Source organism: Somniosus microcephalus, chromosome 26, assembly GCF_052327205.1.
Source record: "Somniosus microcephalus isolate GS21.2 chromosome 26, FLI_Smic_1.0, whole genome shotgun sequence".
NCBI lineage: Eukaryota > Metazoa > Chordata > Chondrichthyes > Squaliformes > Somniosidae > Somniosus > Somniosus microcephalus.
The window spans coordinates 671170-691222 of record NC_141012.1 but is presented as its reverse complement, the minus strand read 5'-3'; the positions used below and the strand labels follow the sequence as shown (position 1 = coordinate 691222).

The 20053-nt window shown below is 43.5% G+C and overlaps 2 protein-coding genes across 4 annotated transcripts in view; both read right to left on the bottom strand.

Annotated features, from left to right (window-relative positions):
* tecta (tectorin alpha) overlaps positions 1-8895 on the bottom strand; it is a 97628-nt gene extending 88733 nt beyond the window's left edge. Inside the window, exons 1-2 of the mRNA XM_085968215.1 lie at positions 8832-8895; positions 2709-2832 (exon numbers count right to left, since the gene is read on the bottom strand). Of these exons, the coding sequence (XP_085824341.1) occupies positions 2709-2832; positions 8832-8895 (188 nt within the window). The remainder of the gene's footprint in view (positions 1-2708; positions 2833-8831) is intronic.
* A 7155-nt stretch (positions 8896-16050) lies between these two features.
* LOC147100181 (tubulin-specific chaperone cofactor E-like protein) overlaps positions 16051-20053 on the bottom strand; it is a 100987-nt gene continuing 96984 nt past the window's right edge. For all 3 annotated transcript variants that reach the window (XM_085967607.1, XM_085967608.1, XM_085967609.1), the window contains exon 8: positions 16051-19554. In XM_085967607.1, the coding sequence (XP_085823733.1) occupies positions 19230-19554 (325 nt within the window). In that variant the 3' untranslated portion in view covers positions 16051-19229. The remainder of the gene's footprint in view (positions 19555-20053) is intronic.

The window sequence follows — 20053 nt, the reverse complement described above, 5'->3', positions numbered from 1 at the left end:
ATTCTTTGTCAAGGATGTGTCCTGGCTTTTAAGGCCAAATGGTTGATGTACTGTTAGGACACAAAGACTATATCATTCTAGTTCAAAGGGATGCATTGATCATCTCACTTCACTGAATGGGATGTATCGATCATCTCTACTTGAGTTCAATGAGATAGACCCAGCATTTCACTCTGATTCAGCAGGATACGTTGCTCATTTAATTCTGGTTCAGTGGAATACCAACTGTGTCACTGCTGTGAATGGGTTACACTTACCATCTCACTGCAGCTCAAAAAGATATAAAGACAATCTACACTGACTATTTCACACTTTTTCAGTGGGGTACACAAACCATTTTAATCTGGTTCAATGACATAATCTGGGCATCTCACTCCGGTTCACTGGGACTGGGATACATGGACTATCTCACTCCGGATCACTGGAACTGGGATACATGGACTATCTCACTCCGGTTCACTGGGATACATGGACTATCTCACTCCGGATCACTGAGATACATGGACTATCTCACTCCAGATCACTGGGATACAGGGACTATGTCACACCGATTCACTGGGACACATGGACTATCTCACTCCGGTTTACTGGGATACATGGACTATCTCACTCCGGATCACTGGGATACATGGACTATCTCACACCGGTTTACTGGGATACATGGACTATCTCACACCGGTTCACTGGGATACATGGACTATCTCACTCTGGATCACTGGGATACATGGACTATCTCACTCCAGTTTACTGGGATACATGGACTATCTCACTCCAGTTTACTGGGATACATGGACTATCTCACTCTGGTTTACTGGGATACATGGGCTATCTCACTCCGGTTTACTGGGATTCATAGACAATCTCACTTCGGTTTACTGGGATACATGGACTATCTCACTCCGGTTCACTGGGATACATGGACTATCTCACTCCGGTTCACTGGGATACATGGACTATCTCACTCCGGTTCACTGGGATACATGGATTATCTCACTCCGGTTTACTGGGATACATGGACTGTCTCACACCGGATCACTGGGATACATGGACTGTCTCACTCCGGTTTACTGGGATACATGGACTATCTCACTCCGGTTTACTGGGATACATGGATTATCTCACTCTGGATCACTGGGATACATGGACTATCTCACTCCGGTTTACTGGGATACATGGACTATCTCACTCCGGATCACTGGGATACATGGACTATCTCACTCCGGTTTACTGGGATACATGGACTATCTCACTCCGGATCACTGGGATACATGGACTATCTCACTCCGGTTTATTGGGATACATGGACTATCTCACTCCGGTTCACTGGGATACATGGACTATCTCACTCCGGTTTACTGGGATACATGGACTATCTCACTCCGGATCACTGGGATACATGGACTATCTCACTCCGGTTTACTGGGATACATGGACTATCTCACTCCGGATCACTGGGATACATGGACTATCTCACTCCGGTTTATTGGGATACATGGACTATCTCACTCCGGTTCACTGGGATACATGGACTATCTCACTCCGGTTTACTGGGATACATGGACTATCTCACTCCGGATCACTGGGATACATGGACTATCTCACTCCGGTTTACTGGGATACATGGACTATCTCACTCCGGTTTACTGGGATACATGGACTATCTCACTCCGGTTTACTGGGATCCATGGACTATCTCGCAGCTACTGAGCGTTGAAAACCGGCGACCCGCAACAGAAAGCCAGACGTGGAACTATTGAGAATGTTAATTGTTACAGTGAGAAGTTGGAAATTACTTTAACGGCCAAATGCAGTTTATACAACATTTATAGAAATTTAAACTATAATTATTGGAAAACTGGGGAATCCGAAAGGAAACAGCTCGATCCAACAGTTCAAAGACGATTTAACTCGATATCAGATCAAACTTCAAATGTCACGTTGAGTCGGTGTCCAAATAGAAAGACAGACTTGTCACAACCTCAGGGCGTCCGAAAGCGCTTTACAGCTAATGAAGTACTTTTGAAGTCACTGTTGTAATGTAGGAAATATATGAAAACAAGGAGAAGTGGGAAAGAGAAACCTACCTGAGCTTAGTCTCAGCACATGTCCTGTACCCCGGGCTGCTCCTGTCCAGTGGCACGGGGTAGAACTGGAACCGGCAGAGTTTAAAATCGGATAATTCAGCTAATTATTCCAGGTTGCGAAATGAGTCGGAGAAGCCAGCAGGCAAGACGCTGAGATGAAAAAAAATGAAAAGCTTTTCTTTTTGATTGCGAGCTGACGACACGGTGTCAAGAAGAAGAAGGTCGCTTTGAATTGAGATTGTGAGGGTCTGGGGTGTAACCCGAGCTCGAGACGCTGCTTAAAGAGAAAGCGAGCGTTCCTGATGAAAATGTCAATGGTTTGGGGAAAATCAGAAATGAAAAGCAGCAAGCCAAGAATAAGTCTCCTCCAGACAAAAGCTTCCACTTTTTCTCAGCCGTGGCTCGAGTTTCATCATTTGCATTTCCCGCTGTCAGAAACTGGTCGCAGAAACTCCATCCTGATTAAAGAGTTGGTGATAAGGGTGAATCGAGTCCCAGGCGGAGAGAAGATTCACAACAGAACAGTTTTATCTCAATTTCAAACCAAAGGAGATGAGATACAATTTCCAAAACGGGGAAAGAGTATCTGTACTATTGTGCATCAAGACAGCAGCACACACTCACACAAACTCCTTTATAAACACAAATTGCGAACCACCTAAACCTCGGATCTCGGGGTTTGTGAAACTGCAGCAACGGGGAGTCGTCCACTCGATATCGGCACAGGTTGATCCAAAGCAATCCTTCCCTAGAATAGGGAAATGATCACGTTTTCCAGCAGGGGGGGCACAGTCAGCAAAACAACAGCTTTACTCGGAGAATATTTCCCCAAATCCGCTCCTGTTATCTCCAACCCTCCTCCTGCTCACTCGAATCTTCCCGATTCCATTCCTATACTGAGATCGCTGTCCCTGCTAACTCTAACCCTACTGTTTCAATTGGTGTTGCTGATAGCTCTGATCCTGCTGGAACAGGTATTTTAGTTCGCTGTGCCTAGCTGGTGAAACTCCAGCCCTACCGGAGACACCGCTCTTACTGCTCACTCCAATCTTACCGGTGAAGAGTTATTTCTGTAAATTCCAAAGTTGTTAATGAAGCTGCTGTTTCCGATAACTCTATTCCTCTTAGTGAAACTACCTTTCTGCTCGTGAGGCTTCTCTTTCTGTTGATTCTGCTGGTAACGCTGTTGTTTCTCTTAACTCCAAGCGTGCTAGCGAGACTGCTTTATTGCTGAACTCTGACCCTTCTGGTGAAAGCACTACTTCCAGTCTTGCCGGAAAATAATTTTTTCTACTAAAGCAGTCCTATGGGCGAGACCGCCTGTAAAGCCGTTCTTGTTACAGTCCAACCCTCCTTATCGGGTACTTTTCAGAAAATCTAATTCATAGAACCATAGAAATGTACAGCACAGAAGGAGGCCATTCGGCCCATCGTGTCTGTGCCGGCCGACAAAGAGCTCTCCAGCCTAATCCCACTTTCCAGCTCTTGGTCCGTAGCCCTGCAGGTTCCAGCACTTCAAGTGCATATCAAGTACTTTTTAAATGTGATGAGGGTTTCTGCCTCTACCACCCTTTCAGGCAGTGAGTTCCAGACCCCCACCACCCTCTGGGTGAAAAAAATTCTCCTCAAATCCCCTCTAAACCTTCTACCAATTACTTTAAATCTATGCCCCCTGGTTATTGATCCCTCTGCTAAGGGAAATAGATCCTTCCTATCCACTCTATCTGGGCCCCTCATAATTTTATACACCTCAATTAGGTCTCCCCTCAGCCTCCTCTGTTCCAAAGAAAACAACCCCAGCCTATCCAACCTTTCCTCATAGCTAAAATTCCCCAGCCCAGGCAACATCCTCGTAAATCTCCTCTGCACCCTCTCTAGTGCAGTCACATCCTTCCTGTAATGTGGTGACCAGAACTGCACACAGTACTCTAGCTGTGACCTAACTAGTGTTTTATACAGCTCAAGCATAACCTCCCTGCTCTTATATTCTATGCCTCAGCTAATAAAGGCAAGTATTCCGTATGCCTTCTTAACCACCTTATCTATCTGTCCTGCTACTTTCAGGGATCTGTGGACATGCACTCCAAGGTCCCTCTGATCCTCTGCACTTCTCAGTGTCCTACCATTTATAATGTATTCCCTGCCTTATTAGCCCTCCCCAAATGCATTACCTCACAGTTCCCCAGATTGAATTCCATTTGCCACTGTTCTGCCCACCTGACCATTGATATCTTCCTGCAGTCTGCAGCTTTCTTCTTCATTATCAACCACACGGCCAATTATTGTATCATCTGCAAACTTCTTAATCATACTTCCTGCATTCAAGTCCAAATCATCGATATATACCACAAAAAGCAAAGGACCCAGTACTGAGCCCTGTGGAACCCCACTGGTAACAGCCTTCCAGTTACAAAAACATCCTCCAACCATTACCCTTTGTTTCCTGCCTCTGAGCCAATTTTGGATGAAACTTGCCACTTTGCCTTGGATCCCACAGGCTTTTACTTTCGTGACCAGTCTGCCATGCGGGACCTTATCAAAAACCTTGCTAAAATCCATATAGGCTGCATTAAATGCACTACCCTCATCGACCCTCCTTGTTACCGGATGACCTACATCCTAGGGTTTTGAAAGAGGCGGCCATTGGGATAGTGAATGCATTGGTTGTCATCTTCCAAAATTCTATAGATTCTGGAACGGTTCCTGCAGATTGGAGGATAGCAAATGTAACCCCGCTATTTAAGAAAGGAGGGAGAGAGAAAACGGGGAACTACAGACCTGTTAGCCTCACATCAGTAGTTGGGAAAATGCTGGAATCTATTATAAAGGATGCAATAACTGGGCACTTAGAAACTAATAGTAAGATTGGGCAGAGTCAACATGGATTTATGAAAGGGAAATCCTGTTTAACAAACCTATTGGAGTTCTTTGAGGATGTAACTAGTGGAGTAGACAAAGGGGAACCGGTAGATGTGGTGTATTTGGATTTTCAGAAGGCCTTCGATAAGGTCCCACCCAAGAGGTTGATGAACAAAATTAGGGCACATGGAATTGGGGGTAATATACTAGCATGGATTGAGAATTGGTTAACAGACAGAAAACAAAGAGTAGGGATAAACGGGTCTTTTTCAGGATGGCAGGCTGTGACTAGTGGGGTACCGCAAGGATCGGTGCTTGGGCCCCAGCTATTCACAATCTATATCAATGATTTGGATGAGGGGACTAAATGTAACATTTCCAAATTTGCTGATGATACAAAGCTAGGTGGCAGTGTCAGTTGTGAAGAGGATGTGAAGAGGCTTCAAGGGGATCTCGACAGGCTCAGTGAATGGGCGAGAACATGGCAGATGGAATATAATGTGGATAAATGTGAAGTTATCCACTTTGGTAGAAAAAACAGAAAGGCAGAGTATTTCCTAAATGGTGAAAGATTGGGGAATGCAGATGCTCAAAGGGACCTGGGTGTCCTTGTACATGAGTCACTGAAAGTGAATGTGCAGGTGCAGCAAGCCATTAGGAAGGCAAATGGTATGCTGGCCTTCATTACAAGAGGATTTGAGTACAGGAGTAAAGAAGTCTTACTCCAATTATATAGGGCCTTGGTGAGACCACACCCGGAGTACTGTGTACAATTTTTGTCTCCTTACCTAAGGAAGGATATACTTGCCATAGAGGGAGTGCAACGAAGGTTCACAAGATTGATTCCTGGGATGGCGGGACTGTCGTATGAGAAGAGATTGAGTAAACTAGGCCTGTATTCTCTTGAATTCAGAAGAATGAGAGGGGACTCATTGAAGCATACAAAATTATTACAGGGCTTGATAGGGTGGATGCTGGGAGAATGTTTCCCTTGGCTGGGGAGTCTAGAACTAGGGGTCACAGCCTCAGGATAAAGGGTAGGCCATTCAGGACTGAGATGAGAAGAAATTTCTTCACACAGAGGGTGGTGAATCTTTGGAATTCTCTACCCAAGAAGGCTGTGCAGGCTCAGTCATTGGGTATATTCAAAACAGAAGTCGATAGATTTCTGACTAGTAAGGGCATCAAGGGATATGGCGATAGGGCCGATGAATGGAGCTGGGGCAGAAGATCAGCCATGATCTCATTGAATGGCGGAGCAGGCTCGAAGGGCTGAATGGCCGACTCCTGCTCCTATTTCTTATATTCTTATACCTCTTAAAAAAATTCAATCAAGTTAGTCAGACACGACCTTCCCTTAACAAATCCATGCTGACTATCCCTGATTAATCCATGTCTTTCTAAATGAAGATTTATCCTGTCTCTCAGAATTTTTTCCAATAATTTTCCCACCACCAAGGTTATGCTGACTGGTTTGTAATTACTTGGTCTATCCCTTTCTCTTTTTTAAAACAACGGTACCATGTTAGCAGTCCTCTGGCACCACACCTGTAGCTATTTCTGCTAGCTCCAAACCTGCCGGTCAAACTGTTGCTTCTGTTAACTCTAATCCTTTCTTAAGGCTGATGTTTTTGATAATGCTAAACTCTGTTTCTGTTTAGTAGTAATAATAAGGCTGCTGCACCATTAACTCCAATATTGATGTTAAAATTGCTATTTGTTACTACCTTTAATGCTAATAGTGCCGCTGGTCCTGCTGTTAACTCTTATCCTGCCCGAGAGCTTGTTGTTTCTACTTTCATTAATCCTACCAGTAATGTTTATTTCTGTGTTAAATCTAATCCCGTTGATAACAATGTTGTTTCTGCTAACTCTAACTGTGCTGGTGTGGCTATCACTCCTATCTACTTGAATCCTGTTTATGAGGCTGCAGTCTCCAGATACACTTATCTTGTTCCCGAGCCCACTTTTCCTGATAACTCAAATGCTTCTTCGCTGAACTCTAATCTTCCCGATAAAGGCACTTTTTCTGCTAACCTTAGTCCTGTTGGTCGTGCTGCTATTTTTGCTAACTCTAATTCTGTTCCTAATAAACTGCTGTTCTTGGTAACTCCAATGCTATTGAAATGCAAATTATTGTTGTTGGTGAGACTATTGTTTCTAAAATTCCAACCCTATTGATGCTGTTATTTCTGGGAACTCAAATTCTATTGCTAAATTAGCTGATATTGTTAACGGCTGCCTCCTCAGGTACTGTACCCCTCTCCTTCAAATCTGCCGTCATCACCTCTCCTCAAAAAAACAACCCTTGACCCCCTCCGTCTTTGCAAAATATCGCCCCATCTCCAACCTCCCTTTCCTCTCCAAAGTCCTTGAACGTGTTGTTGCCTCCCAAATCCATGCTCATCTTTCCCCGAACTCCATGTTTGAATCTCTCCAATCAGGTTTCCGCCGCTGCCACAGTACTGAAATGGCTCTTCTCAAATTCACAAATGACATCCTATAACAATGGTAAACTATCCCTCCTTGTCCTCCTCGACCTGTCTGCAGCCTCTGACAAGGTTGACCACACCATCCTCCTCCAACACCTCTCCACCATTGTCCAGCTGGGTGAGAATGCACTCGCCTGGTTCCATTCTTATCTATCTAATCATAGCCAGAGAATCACCTGCAATGGCTTTGTTTCCTGCTCCCGCATCGTTACCTCTGGTGTCCCCCAAGGATCTATCCTTGGCCCCTCCTATTTCTCATCTACAGGCTTCCCCTCGGCGACATCATCCAAAAATGCAGCATCATCTTCCACATGTACGCTGACGACACCCAGCTCCACCTCACCACCACCTTTCTTGACCCCTCCACTGTCTCTAAATTGTTACACTTCTTGTCCGACATCTTGGCAGAAATTTCCTCCAACTAAATACTGGGAAGACTGAAGCCATTGTCTTTGGTCCCCGCCACCGACTCCATCTCTCTCCCTGGCAACTGTCCGAGGCTGAAGCAGACTGTTCACAACCTTGGAGTCATATTTGACCCCGAAAGGAGTTTCTGACCACATGTGTGCGCCATCACTAAGACTGTCTATTTCCACCTCCGTAACATTGCTCGACTCCGCGCTTGCCTCAGTTCATCTGCTGCTGAAAACCTCATTCATGCCTTTACTTCTAGACTTGACTATTCCAATGCACTCTTGGACAGCCTTCCACGTTCTACCCTCCGGAAACTTGAAATTCTCATGGACCTCAGCTATTTACAAGCTATATTAATGACTTAGATGAAGGGACTGAGTGCAATGTATCCAAGTTAGCTGATGATACAAAGCTAGGTGGAAAAGTAAGAAGTGAGGACAACGCAAAGAGCCTGCAAAGGGATATAGACAGGTTAAGTGAATGGGCAATAAGGTGGCAGATGGAGTATAATGTGGGGAAATGTGGGGTTATTCACTTTGATAGGAAGAATAGAAAAACAGAATATTTTTCAAATGGTGAGAAACTATGAAATGTTGGTGTTCAGAGATATTTGGGTGTCCTCGTACAAGAAACACAGAGTTAGCATGCAGGAACAGCAAGCAATTAGGAAGGCAAATACAGGAAACTTTGGTTTATCCGAAGGTTGTATGTCCGGAAACCTCGATCTAACGGCAGAAATCAGCAGCCATTTTGGTTAGGTTTTTTTTCTTCTCCTAGCATTTTTTTAACAGTCAGGCTCTGGAAAGCGTCTCTGTAGCTTAGCAACAGCTTCAGAGATGCTTCCAAGGTACGGGCCGAGTGTTTACAGGCTGTTGCTAAGCAACAGTGTTTGTTGTCAGATACGGAGATGAAAACCTCCATATCCTTCAACATTAGCGCTGGTCTATCCGGAAGTTTTGATAGATTGGCAGCAGCTCGGTACCGTCGGTGCCGGATATCGCGAAGTTTCCTGTAGCAAAAGGCAAATTCCCATCCTTCTCTGGCATGTTGGCCTTTATTGCTAGAGGGTTGGAGTACAAGAATAAGGAAGCCTTGCTACAATTGTACAGGGCTCTGGTGAGCACAGTTTTGGTCTCCTTATTTAAGGAAGGATATACTTGCCTTAGAGACGGTGCAACAAAGGTTCGCTAGATTGATCCCTGGGATGAGAGGGTTGTCCTATGAGGAGAGATTGAGTAGATTACATAGATACATAGAAGATAGGAGCAGGAGTAGGCCATTCGGCCCTTCATGCCTGCTCCGCCATTCGATGAGATCATGGCTGATCCTTTAATTCAGTATCCCGTCCCCGCCTTCTCTCCGTAACCCTTAACCCCTTTTGCCCGTAGAAATATATCTAATTCCCTCTTAAATATATTTAATGAGCTGGCGTACACTGCCCTCTGTGGCAATGAGTTCCACAGGTTCACCACTCTCTGAGTGAAGAAATTCCCCCTCATCTCTGTCCTAAATGGTTTAGCCCTTATCCTTAAATTATGTCCTCTAGTTCTGTTCTCACCCGCCAAGGGAAACATTCCTTCTGCATCCAGTCTGTCTAGACCTGTCAGAATTTTATACACTTCTATGAGGTCCCCTCTCAATCTTCTAAACTCCAGTGTGTACATCCCTAAACTACATAGTCTCTCCTCATAGGTCATTCCCGCCATTCCTGGTATCAGCCTGGTGAATCGCCGCTGCACCCCCTCCATGGCAAGAACATCCTTCCTCAGATGAGGCGACCAAAACTGTACACAGTACTCGAGGTGTGGTCTCACCAGTGCCCTGTACAGCTGCAGCAAGGTATCCCTGTTCCTGTATTCTAACCCTTTTGCTATGAAGGCCAGCATACCGTTTGCCTTCTTGACCGCCTGTTGCACCTGCATGCTCGCCTTCAGTGACTGGTGTACAAGAACACCCAGGTCTCTCTGTACTTCCCCCTCTCCCAATCTATTGCCATTTAAATAATAATTTGCCCTCCCGTTCCTGCACCCAAGGTGGATAACTTCGCACTTGTCCACATTATAGTGCATCTGCCATTTATCCGCCCAATCGCCCAGTCTGTCCAAATCGCTCTGGAGCTTCCTGGTCTCTTCCTCTGAGCCCACCCCCCCTCCTAGTTTAGTGTCGTCTGCAAATTTGGAAATGCTGCATCCGACTCCCTGATCCAGGTCATTAATGTAAATTGTGAACAGCTGGGGGCCCAGGACAGATCCCTGTGGTACCCCACTTGTTACTGCCTGCCATTCAGAAAATGAGCCGTTTATTCCAACTCTCTGTTTTCTATCTGACAGCCAGTTCCCTATCCACGCCAAAACTTTCCCCTTTATCCCATGAGCCTCAATTTTCCATGCTAATCTTTTATGTGGGACCTTATCGAAGGCCTTTTGGAAGTCCAGGTACACCACATCTACTGGCTCTCCCCCATCTATTCTACCAGTTACTCCCTCAAAAAATTCCAATAGATTAGTCAAGCACGATTTACCCTTTGTAAATCCATGTTGACTCTGTCCTATCCTGTCCCCATTTGCTAAGTGCTCCGCTATTTCATCCTTAATGATGGACTCCAGCATTTTGCCCACAACTGATGTAAGGCTTACAGGTCTGTAATTACCTGCTTTTTCCCTACCCCCCTTTTTGAATAGTGGGGTAACGTTAGCTACCCTCCAATCCATCGGCACTGTTCCCGAGTCTAATGAATTCTGAAAAATCATCCTTAGTGCATCCGCTATCTCTAGGGCCACCTCCTTCAGTACCCTAGGATGCATGTTATCAGGCCCTGGGGATTTGTCCACCTTCAATCCCTTTAGCTTCCTTAACACCATATCCTTAGAGATATTGATTTGCGTCAGTTCCTCCTTTGCCAATGTCCCTATTTTTCCCGATATCCCAGGGAGGTTTTTTGTGTCTTCCTTCGTAAAGACTGACCCAAAGTATGCATTTAGTTGATCTGCCATTTCCTTATTTCCCATTATATATTCCCCCGTATCTGACTGCAATGGACCAACTTTGGTTTTCACCAGTCTTTTCCTTTTGATATACTTATAAAAGCTTTTGGAGTTAGTTTTTATATTTTCCGCCAGCTTGTTTTCGTAAGCTATTTTGCCCCTCTTGATTATGCCCTTTGCCCTCCTTTGCTCTATCTTAAACTGTTCCCAATCTTCCGCTCTGGCGCTTTTTTTGGCTATTTTATACGCCCTATCTTTGGATTTTATGCTGTCTCTAATTTCCCCTGTTATCCACGGTTGAGTCACCTTTTTAGATTTCCTTTTATGCCAGATTGGTATAAACAATTTTTGCAATTTTGTCATTCTATCTTTAAATGTTTGCCATTGTTTATCTACCTCCAGTCCTCCCAGGAACGTTGTCCAATCAGACCTACTCAGTTCCCGTCTCATGGCATCATAATTCCCCTTGTTTAAATTCAGGACCTTAGTCTCTGAGTCACTTTCTTCGCTCTCCATTTCGAGTGAGAAATCGATCATGTTATGATCGCTCTGACCCAAGGGTCCCCGTACAACAAGATTACTGATTAGTCCCTTCTCATTGCACAGTACCCAGTCCAATATAGCCTGTTCCCGAGTTGGTTCCTCGACATATTGATCCAGATAACCATCCCTCAAACACTCAAGGAATTCCTCCTCCTCATTATTTTTACTGATTAGGCTAGTCCAATCTATATGTAAGTTAAAGTCACCTATGATGACAGCTGTGCTCTTATTGCACGCTTCTCTAATTTCCCTCGTGATGCCCTCCCTAACCTCTATTTTACTATTTGGAGGCCTATATACCACTCCTATTAATGTTTTTCGCCCCTCGCTATTTCTTAGCTCCACCCATATAGATTCTGTATTAACTGAGTTAATATCCTTCCTTTCAATTGCATTTATCCCCTCTTTTACTAGCAATGCTACCCCTCCTCCCTTTCTTTTTTGTCGATCCTTCCTAAATACTGAATACCCCTGTATGTTAAGCTCCCAGCCCTGCTCACCCTGCAACCATGTTTCCGTAATCCCAATTAGGTCATAATTATTAACCTCTATTTCCACAGCTAATTCATCTACCTTGTTCCTGATGCTTCTCGCATTAAGGTATAAAACCCTCAGGCTTTTTTTATGCTCACATTTTTTATGAATTAGTTTGGCCCTTTGTTTTTTGTTCCTCACCCTTTTATCATTTATTTCTGTCTGCCTTTCACTTTCCTCTATTTCACTACATAGGTTTCTAGCCCCCTGCCATACTAGTTTAAATGCTCCCGAACTGCTTTATCAAAAATTACCCCGAGAACATCAGTTCCATCTCTGCACAGGTGTAGACCGTCCCTTTTGTATAGGTCACACCTACCACAAAACTGGTTCCAATGCCTCAAAAATTTAAAACCCTCCCTCTTACACCACTGCTCAAGCCACGTATTTAGCCTAACTATCCTGTTCTCTGTACTCTTACTAGCACGTGGCACTGGTAGTAATCCAGAGATTACTACCTTCGAGGTCCTACTTTTTAGCTTGGCTCCTAACTCCCGAAATTCTACTTGTAGGACCTCTTCCCTTTTTTTAGCTACGTCGTTGGTACCAACATGTATCACGACAACTGGCTGTTCCCCCTCCCCCTCCAGAATGTTCTGCACCCGCGCCGAGACATCCTTGACCCTTGCACCAGGGAGGCAACATACCATCCTGGAGTCTCGGTCGCGACCACAGAAACCCCTATCTATTCCCCTTACAATCGAATCCCCTATTACTATAGCCCTGCCACTCTTTTTCCCTCCCTTCTTTGCAACAGAGCCAGTCATGGTGCCATGAGCCTGGCTGCTGGTGCCTTCCCCCGATGTGTCACCCCCCCCGACAACAGTACCTAAGGCGGTGAACCTGTTGCTAAGGGAGACAACCCCAGGGGATTTCTGCACTACCTTCCTGCCCTTGGGCCTATACTCTCTCGAGTTTAGAAGAATGAGAGGTGATCTCATTGAAACATATGAGATTCTGAAGGGGATTGACAGAGTAGACGCTGAGAGATTGTTTCCCCTGGCTGGAGAGTCCAGAACTAGGGGGCATAGTCTCAGGATAAGGAACTGGCCTTTTAAGACTGAGATGAGGAAGAATTTCTTCACTCAGAGGGTTGTGAATCTTTGGAATTCTCTGCCCCAAAGTGCTGTGGATGCTCAGTCATTGAGTGTATTCAAAGCTAAGATCGATAGATTTTAGGACTTCAGAGAAATTAAGGGATATGGGGATCGGGCAGGAAAGTGAGGTTGAAGATCAGCCATGATCTTATTGAATGGCGGAGCAGGCTCGAGGGGCCATGTGGCCTACTCCTGCTCCTAATTCTTATGTTCTCATGAGATCATCCCAACTTGCACCAAGTCCCGTTCGCCCATCACCCCTGTGCTCGCTGACCTATATTAGCTCCCGGTTAAGCAATACCTCGCTTCTAAAATTCCCATCCTTGTTTTCAAATCCCTCCATGGCCTCGACCCTGCCTATCTCTGTAATCTCCTCCAGCACCATGACCCTCCGAGATATCTGCGCTCCTCCAATTCTGGCATCTTAAGCATTCCCGATTTTAATCACTCCAACATTGGCGGCTGTGCCTTCAGCTGCCAAGGACCTAAGCTCTGGATTTCCCTCCCTAAACCTCACCTCTTTCCTCCTTTAAGACGTTCCTTAAAACCTGCCACTTTGACCAAGCTTTTGGTCACCTGTCCTGATACCTCGCTCCTGTGAAGGGCCTTGGGACGTTTTACTATGTTAATGGCATTGTATAAATACAAGTTGTTGTTGTAAATTTACTATTTCTGCTACCTATAATCCCGCTGGTTAGAGGGGAAATGTTAGAATATAATGCGCTGTGCTGGTTGCCCACGTGACTGTGTCTTGCGTCGAGTGTGCACGGTGATTATGCAGTTTGCAGCTGTGAATGTCGGAGGCTCTTCATTGTGGTGACAGAACGAATAATTAAATGTACAAATATTTATGGAGTTCAGGATTTTCCAAATTGTCCATGAAATGCGCAGATTGCGGTTTGGTCACAAAACCAGTCTCCGTTGACTTTTACTTTCTGAACTTTGTGTTGTGTTTGTTTGAAGTTTTTTCTAAGTCTATTGCAATTTCACTTCTTGAGATTCTGTTTTTTCACATTGGAATATTTTAAAACTCTCTAAACTTAGGCTCTTTAAAGTAGTACAATGGTCATTCCGCTGGGAAATTCCCTGATCAGGAAACTTGAGGATTAGAAAGCATTGAGTAGGAAACGATCAGAGGATAGTTCTTCTTTATTTTAAGTGGTTAGCACAGACCTTCTGTTATCCAAGTATCATAGACCATGCAAGAACTGCTAGAGAATGTCAGAAAAAATGAGGCCTTGCTATCACGTTTCATTATGGAGACCGCTCTCCTAGTTAGGATTGTACTCTTGGAGCAATGCACTTAATCTGCTAACTGCCGCCCTATTGCAGATGCCGCTATTTCTAATCCTGCTAACAAGACTACCCCTTTTACTAACTCAAATCCTACTTGGCGGAGTTTTGGTCCTGCACTAGCAACCCAGAGGGCAGGAATTCAAATTCCACCATAGCAAGTTGTGAAAATGAATTTGAAAAATCTGGTAATTTGTGGGTTAGCAATGGAAAAAGTGAAAATGGAAAGTGCCAGATTTTCATTAAAAAAATCCATCTCACTGCTGTCCCTCAAGGAATGGAATTTGCCATCCCTGCTTGATTTTGCCTACACGTGACTTTAGTCCACACTTTCTGGTTGACTCTGTGCTCTCTGAAGTAGCTTAGTACATAGAATTACAGCACAGAAACAGGCTGTTCGGCCCAACTGGTCCATGCCGGTGTTTATGCTCCACACGAGTCTCCTCCCACCCCACTTCATCACACCATATCAACATATCCTTCTATTCCTTTCTCCCTCGTGTGTTTATCTAGCTTCTCCTTAAATGCATCTATACTATTCGTCTCAACCACTCCCTGTGGTAGCGAGTTCCATATTCTCACCACTCTCTGGGTAAAGAAGTTTCTCCTGAATTCCTTATTGGATTTATTAATGACTATCTTATATTTAGTTTTGGATTCCCAACAAGTGGAAACACCATCTCTACGTCTACCATAGTAAGTCACTCAGTTGGTATGGTGAGTGCGGTTTTCATTTGTATATCAAATTCTGACAATTTGCCCATTCACATTCTCTGCTTTGACTCAGTGGAAAAATAACTAATTAGTTAAAAGTGCATCATAAAAAAATGATAGGACTTTGGTTTTGCTTCTTCCCCCCCCCCCCCCATGTGATTTTAGCTACACTTCAAGATCATGGAAGGGGCTAGCTTATGGAAAGGGGTTCCTTCACCAGAGTGGGAGCATCTGTGATAGGGAAGTAGACCTGAGCTTTGGTATGGAAGCCCCTTGATTACCAATTGGCTGCAAAATTATGAGGAAATCTTTGGAGACTGCACCAGATTATTAGTGTTGCAGTGACTTTAAGGCCCAAACAAGCCTAACATCAACTGGCAATCCTTCTGAGAGGATGTGAGGATCATGACTATACAAAACTGGAGGGATTATGATTTGCCCTTTTTTAAAAAAAGGCAGTCTCAGATTTAGCCAAGTTGTACAAGTCACTGAGTTTTGCAGCTTGCTCTTTCTATCTCTCCATGGGCAGAATTTCTAAAATGCGACCTGTTTCAAGGTTTCTCTCCCCAGCACACGGCAAGCTCTGGAACCCATTCACAGTAGAGATCCCAACGTGTGATGTTAATTGGCCAGTGTTTCCTACATGAGAACCAAAACCTCCGGCACCAAAAAGTGATACAAAACAGAAATATTAGTGACATCTTCAATATGTGACTGACAGCACCAAATCTGGGAGATAAGAGTGCTTGTAATAGGATGCATCAATGGGCACTCACATGGGTTTCAGTATTTGTCTACATCATCTGCTAATCTGTGGGTCTATGTAAATACAACAATTCTGGCTTCCCAGACAGCAGGTTCAATTAAATAAAAAAAAGGCTTATTTTGGTAGTTGGTGTGGAGGAGTGTAAGAGGACAGAAAGGGTTGTATTTTCCCCCTCAAAAACCGAAACACAATCTACTGGATCTACAGGGAACTGCTTTGGTCTGTTTAACCACAACCCGAACACTCAGAAATGATCACTGCAATCCTTGGTATGGAAATTGAGCTTTTTATTGGCCATGATAATTCATTAAGCTGTACAGTACTTAAAATATTCCCTATAATTTTTCAGCCAATAATTAGATTGAAATATGCTCACTCACTTACTAAAATTAAATGGATTTACATGCAGTATAGTTGAGAGATTGACTCAGTAATGCAGAGTTTGATTCATTAACGGATAGCTTTAGATTAATGTTTCAGATACAGAATGAGTTAAGCTCGATCAACATGCAGGTTCTAGAATGACATCAGGCAACAACATAAAATACTGAGACCAGTGATGAGACACAGCAATGGAAACAGCAATAAAGGCACCCCAAAGAGGCACAGCAATGGACGTGTTACCAAAGGGCACAAGTGATATGGCCGTTACTACCCCTCCAGAACCAGGGACCCAACTTACAGTAGTAACTTCTATGAGGAAGGTGGGGCCAAAAATAACAAATTACAAGTTTTACATAGTAAAAGAAAAATGTTATAGTCCTCATATCTCCAATTTCATATTATGAGGTTTACATTCCATCTCATGTACAGTAATAGGAAAACATGGAAGCTGCTTAAAAGCTGGCTGATCCTTTGCCCCGTCATCTCCCTCAACATTGTGCAAGTAACAAGTAATGTTGAGTTTTACCTGACTCGCTGATGTTTGGTGTTACTGAGTGCAGCCTCTTTTAAAAAGGTGATAGTATAAATCCAGAGTCAGATCCTGACTGGATTGCGGAGGTGAGGGAGACAGTCTCACATCATGTCACTGGACCCGGTGCAGAGTATAACTCCAGTGTCGAGCCCAACTAGGAAAGTATTGATGGGTCTATGAATCTCCAGGACATTTTATAAATTAACGGTTGTTTTAAATGTTTTGAAAGTGCAGACCTCCCCCCTCACTTTCAATACATTAAAATTTACTGCCCAGAAGCATGCAAGCAGACAAAATACCACAACAGGGTGGACAGAAGTCAGCTACCAGCTATGAATCAATACTGTAACTACTGATTGGAACTGGGTTGCTGCAGCCTTGCTCTCTGCCAGTTCAGTGTTGGCTGCTTGCTGGACATTTCTCTCAGATTCATTCTTTTTACCCCCACCAGCCTCCAATATCTATCTAGTGACATCATTACACCACAGCAGAAATTCACCTTCAGAGTCCCAAAACAATTGAAATATTTTATATGAAAGAATTTCTAACATCATTCAGAGGACAAAGCCGTAACCAGATACACCAGGTTCCTGATTTCACACATTGTTAAAACAGCAGGATTACAAATAAATCCTAAAGGTCACAGTTCAACATACACAGATATATGGGAATGGAGCATTCCACTTGGGTCAAGTTTCTTGCAAACTGCAGGCAAATGATTACTCATCTTAGGTGCAGTTTTCCTTTGAATGTAGCAAATCTCCATATACAAACAGCACGTTCTGCCTATCTGTATAGGGGACAAGCAATGAGGAACATTGTCCTGTTAAATCTTAATGCCTGCTTAGGGCCCTACCCTGACTTGGCACCACATGAGTCTCACTCCAGAACACAAAATCAGTTCCTTCCATTACAGCAATCAGCAGATCGAATTCCATGATTGACGAACAGTGACGTGGGAATATTGCAGCATAAATATCTCCCCAAAGGGGCCCAAGGACAGCATTTCAAACCATGGGAGAAAATGAACCCTGAGATGTGATTATTTACACAACGATCTCTCTCAATCAGACGATTAGAACACGGGTGCACACCATCAGCCATTAACTCACCACGGTCAAAAAAAGTTGTTACTAACAGAATTAATATAGTTCTGTGAACAATTCATTAAACACATGCACAAATAACAAAACACATTAAATGGAATAATGCAACTTGGAACATGTTCCAAGGATTTAACATCTCCAGATTGAAAATGACGGTGAGACAACACTTGAGGTTTACGCTTGCCATTTATGGGATAATTTGAATCTTTCAATATATTAATGCCACATAATTAAATGTACTTATATGTATATTGCACAGTCAACACACTGAATGCAATGCAGAAACCATATACATATACAACTTATAAAGTACTGTTGTAGTGTGTGCAGTTTGTACAGCACTGCGGCCAGTGTGGATGTGCATTAATTATGTAGCATTGTGTTCAAGGTACTGACTTGTGCAGCTTAGTGCTCACTGCCTGTGTATAAACATCATATTCAGAACTGAACCAGGTACTGCAAGGGCTAAGAAATGGATTCTGCTAAAAGGATTGTCATTGATTCAGAAATCATACTCATTCATGTTTTTGAAATATTAAAATAATCATAGGATCATACAGCACAGAAGGAGGCCATTTGGCCCATCGTGCCTGTGCCAGCTCTTTGAAAGATTCAATCCAATTATTCCCACTCCCCTGCTCTTTCCCCATAGCCCTCCAAATTTTTTCTTTTAAAGTATATATCCAATTCCCTCTTGAAAGTTACTATTGAAATACATAATGCAGTAATGTATCTAAAACCTGTTTTTAAAGGAGAAGGATAATATCTTCCCTATATTTCTGATGGCAGGAGGGTGGGTGATGTAACTGAGTGAAACTAATAAATGGCTTAACTATTTCATGTATTGATGGGATGATTTTATGCAGCTTTGACGATGAGGAACAAGAATTTTATGCTCTGTATCTTACCCCATCTTTCTAATATCTGTAGGTATATTTACAATAAGTAAACATAAAATCCCAATTATATTGCACGATACTGATGAGTTAGGTTCACAAAAACTTGAGTGATTGGTAATTAAACAAAGTCACACACAGGCCGTAACCCTAGATTTGTGTAACCTCATTCAACGTCTGCCCTTCATTTGATATATTGCACAGTAAAGTAATTAGCAATACTTTACACTGTTGGTTTCAATAATCACATCACACCACATGCCTCTAATGACCAATGATTGATGGCGATCTCAGGGTCCGTTATTACGGGGTTGCCTCAAGAAGGTTTCTCTTTATGTCCTTCATAGAAACTTTCTTCATTAATGGCAGGAACTTTGATCTTTTTTGTGAACTAGATTCAGCACTAATGTGTTGGATCACTAACCCCTTAACAGTTACAGTTGTGAAAATGCACTGTGACCCAGCAACACTTTCATTAACGAACAAAATACTTGTGTAAAAAGTGCAAAGATTGAGAGTAAATTCACAAGACTATTTTGTTTTTGGTTCTACATGAATCTCATCTCCATCTCGAATACTAAACGAGTGAAGAGCACGTGTGCTGAATTTCATTTCTTCTGGTCCAAAAGCCTTTACCATGTCTTGATCAATGTAGTACAAGCGCATATTATTGGTTGATAACTGTACGACAGTTCGAAGTTGCTTCTTCAGATCAGCCACCGTCTGATCGAGACGAATATTCATGACTTCAACTTTACCCTCAAAGTGAACTTCAACCTTAGCACGGCTCTGGGGTCGAAGGTCAACCACCGCCAATGGCTCCAGCACACCATATTGTGTTACCAGTTCATGGTATCTAGAAATAAGTGGAGAGCAGTTAATTTCAGATGGTAAATCCCTATAGTACATTGCAATCAATGTTGAAACTTAGTGTTGACTACTGTAGAATATAAAGGCCAATCCCACACAAATAACCTCCCAGAGATGCCGGGGGGGTCTGATGAAAGGGTGGAACTGAAAGAAATCAGTATTTGTAGGGAAATGGTGTTAGGAAAATTGATGGGATTGAAGGCCGATAAATCCCCAGGGCCTGATAATCTACATCCCAGGGTACTTAAGGAAGTGGCCCTAGAGATAGTAGATGCATTGCTGGTCATCTTCCAGAACTCGATAGACTCTGGAACAGTACCCATGGATTGGAGGGTAGCTAATATTACCCCACTATTCAAAAAAGGTGGTAGAGAAAAAGCGGGGAATTATAGACCGGTAAGCCTGACATCGGTAGTGGGGAAAATGCTAGAGTCCATTATAAAAGATGTAATAGCAGAGCACTTGGTAAGCAGTGACAGGATCAG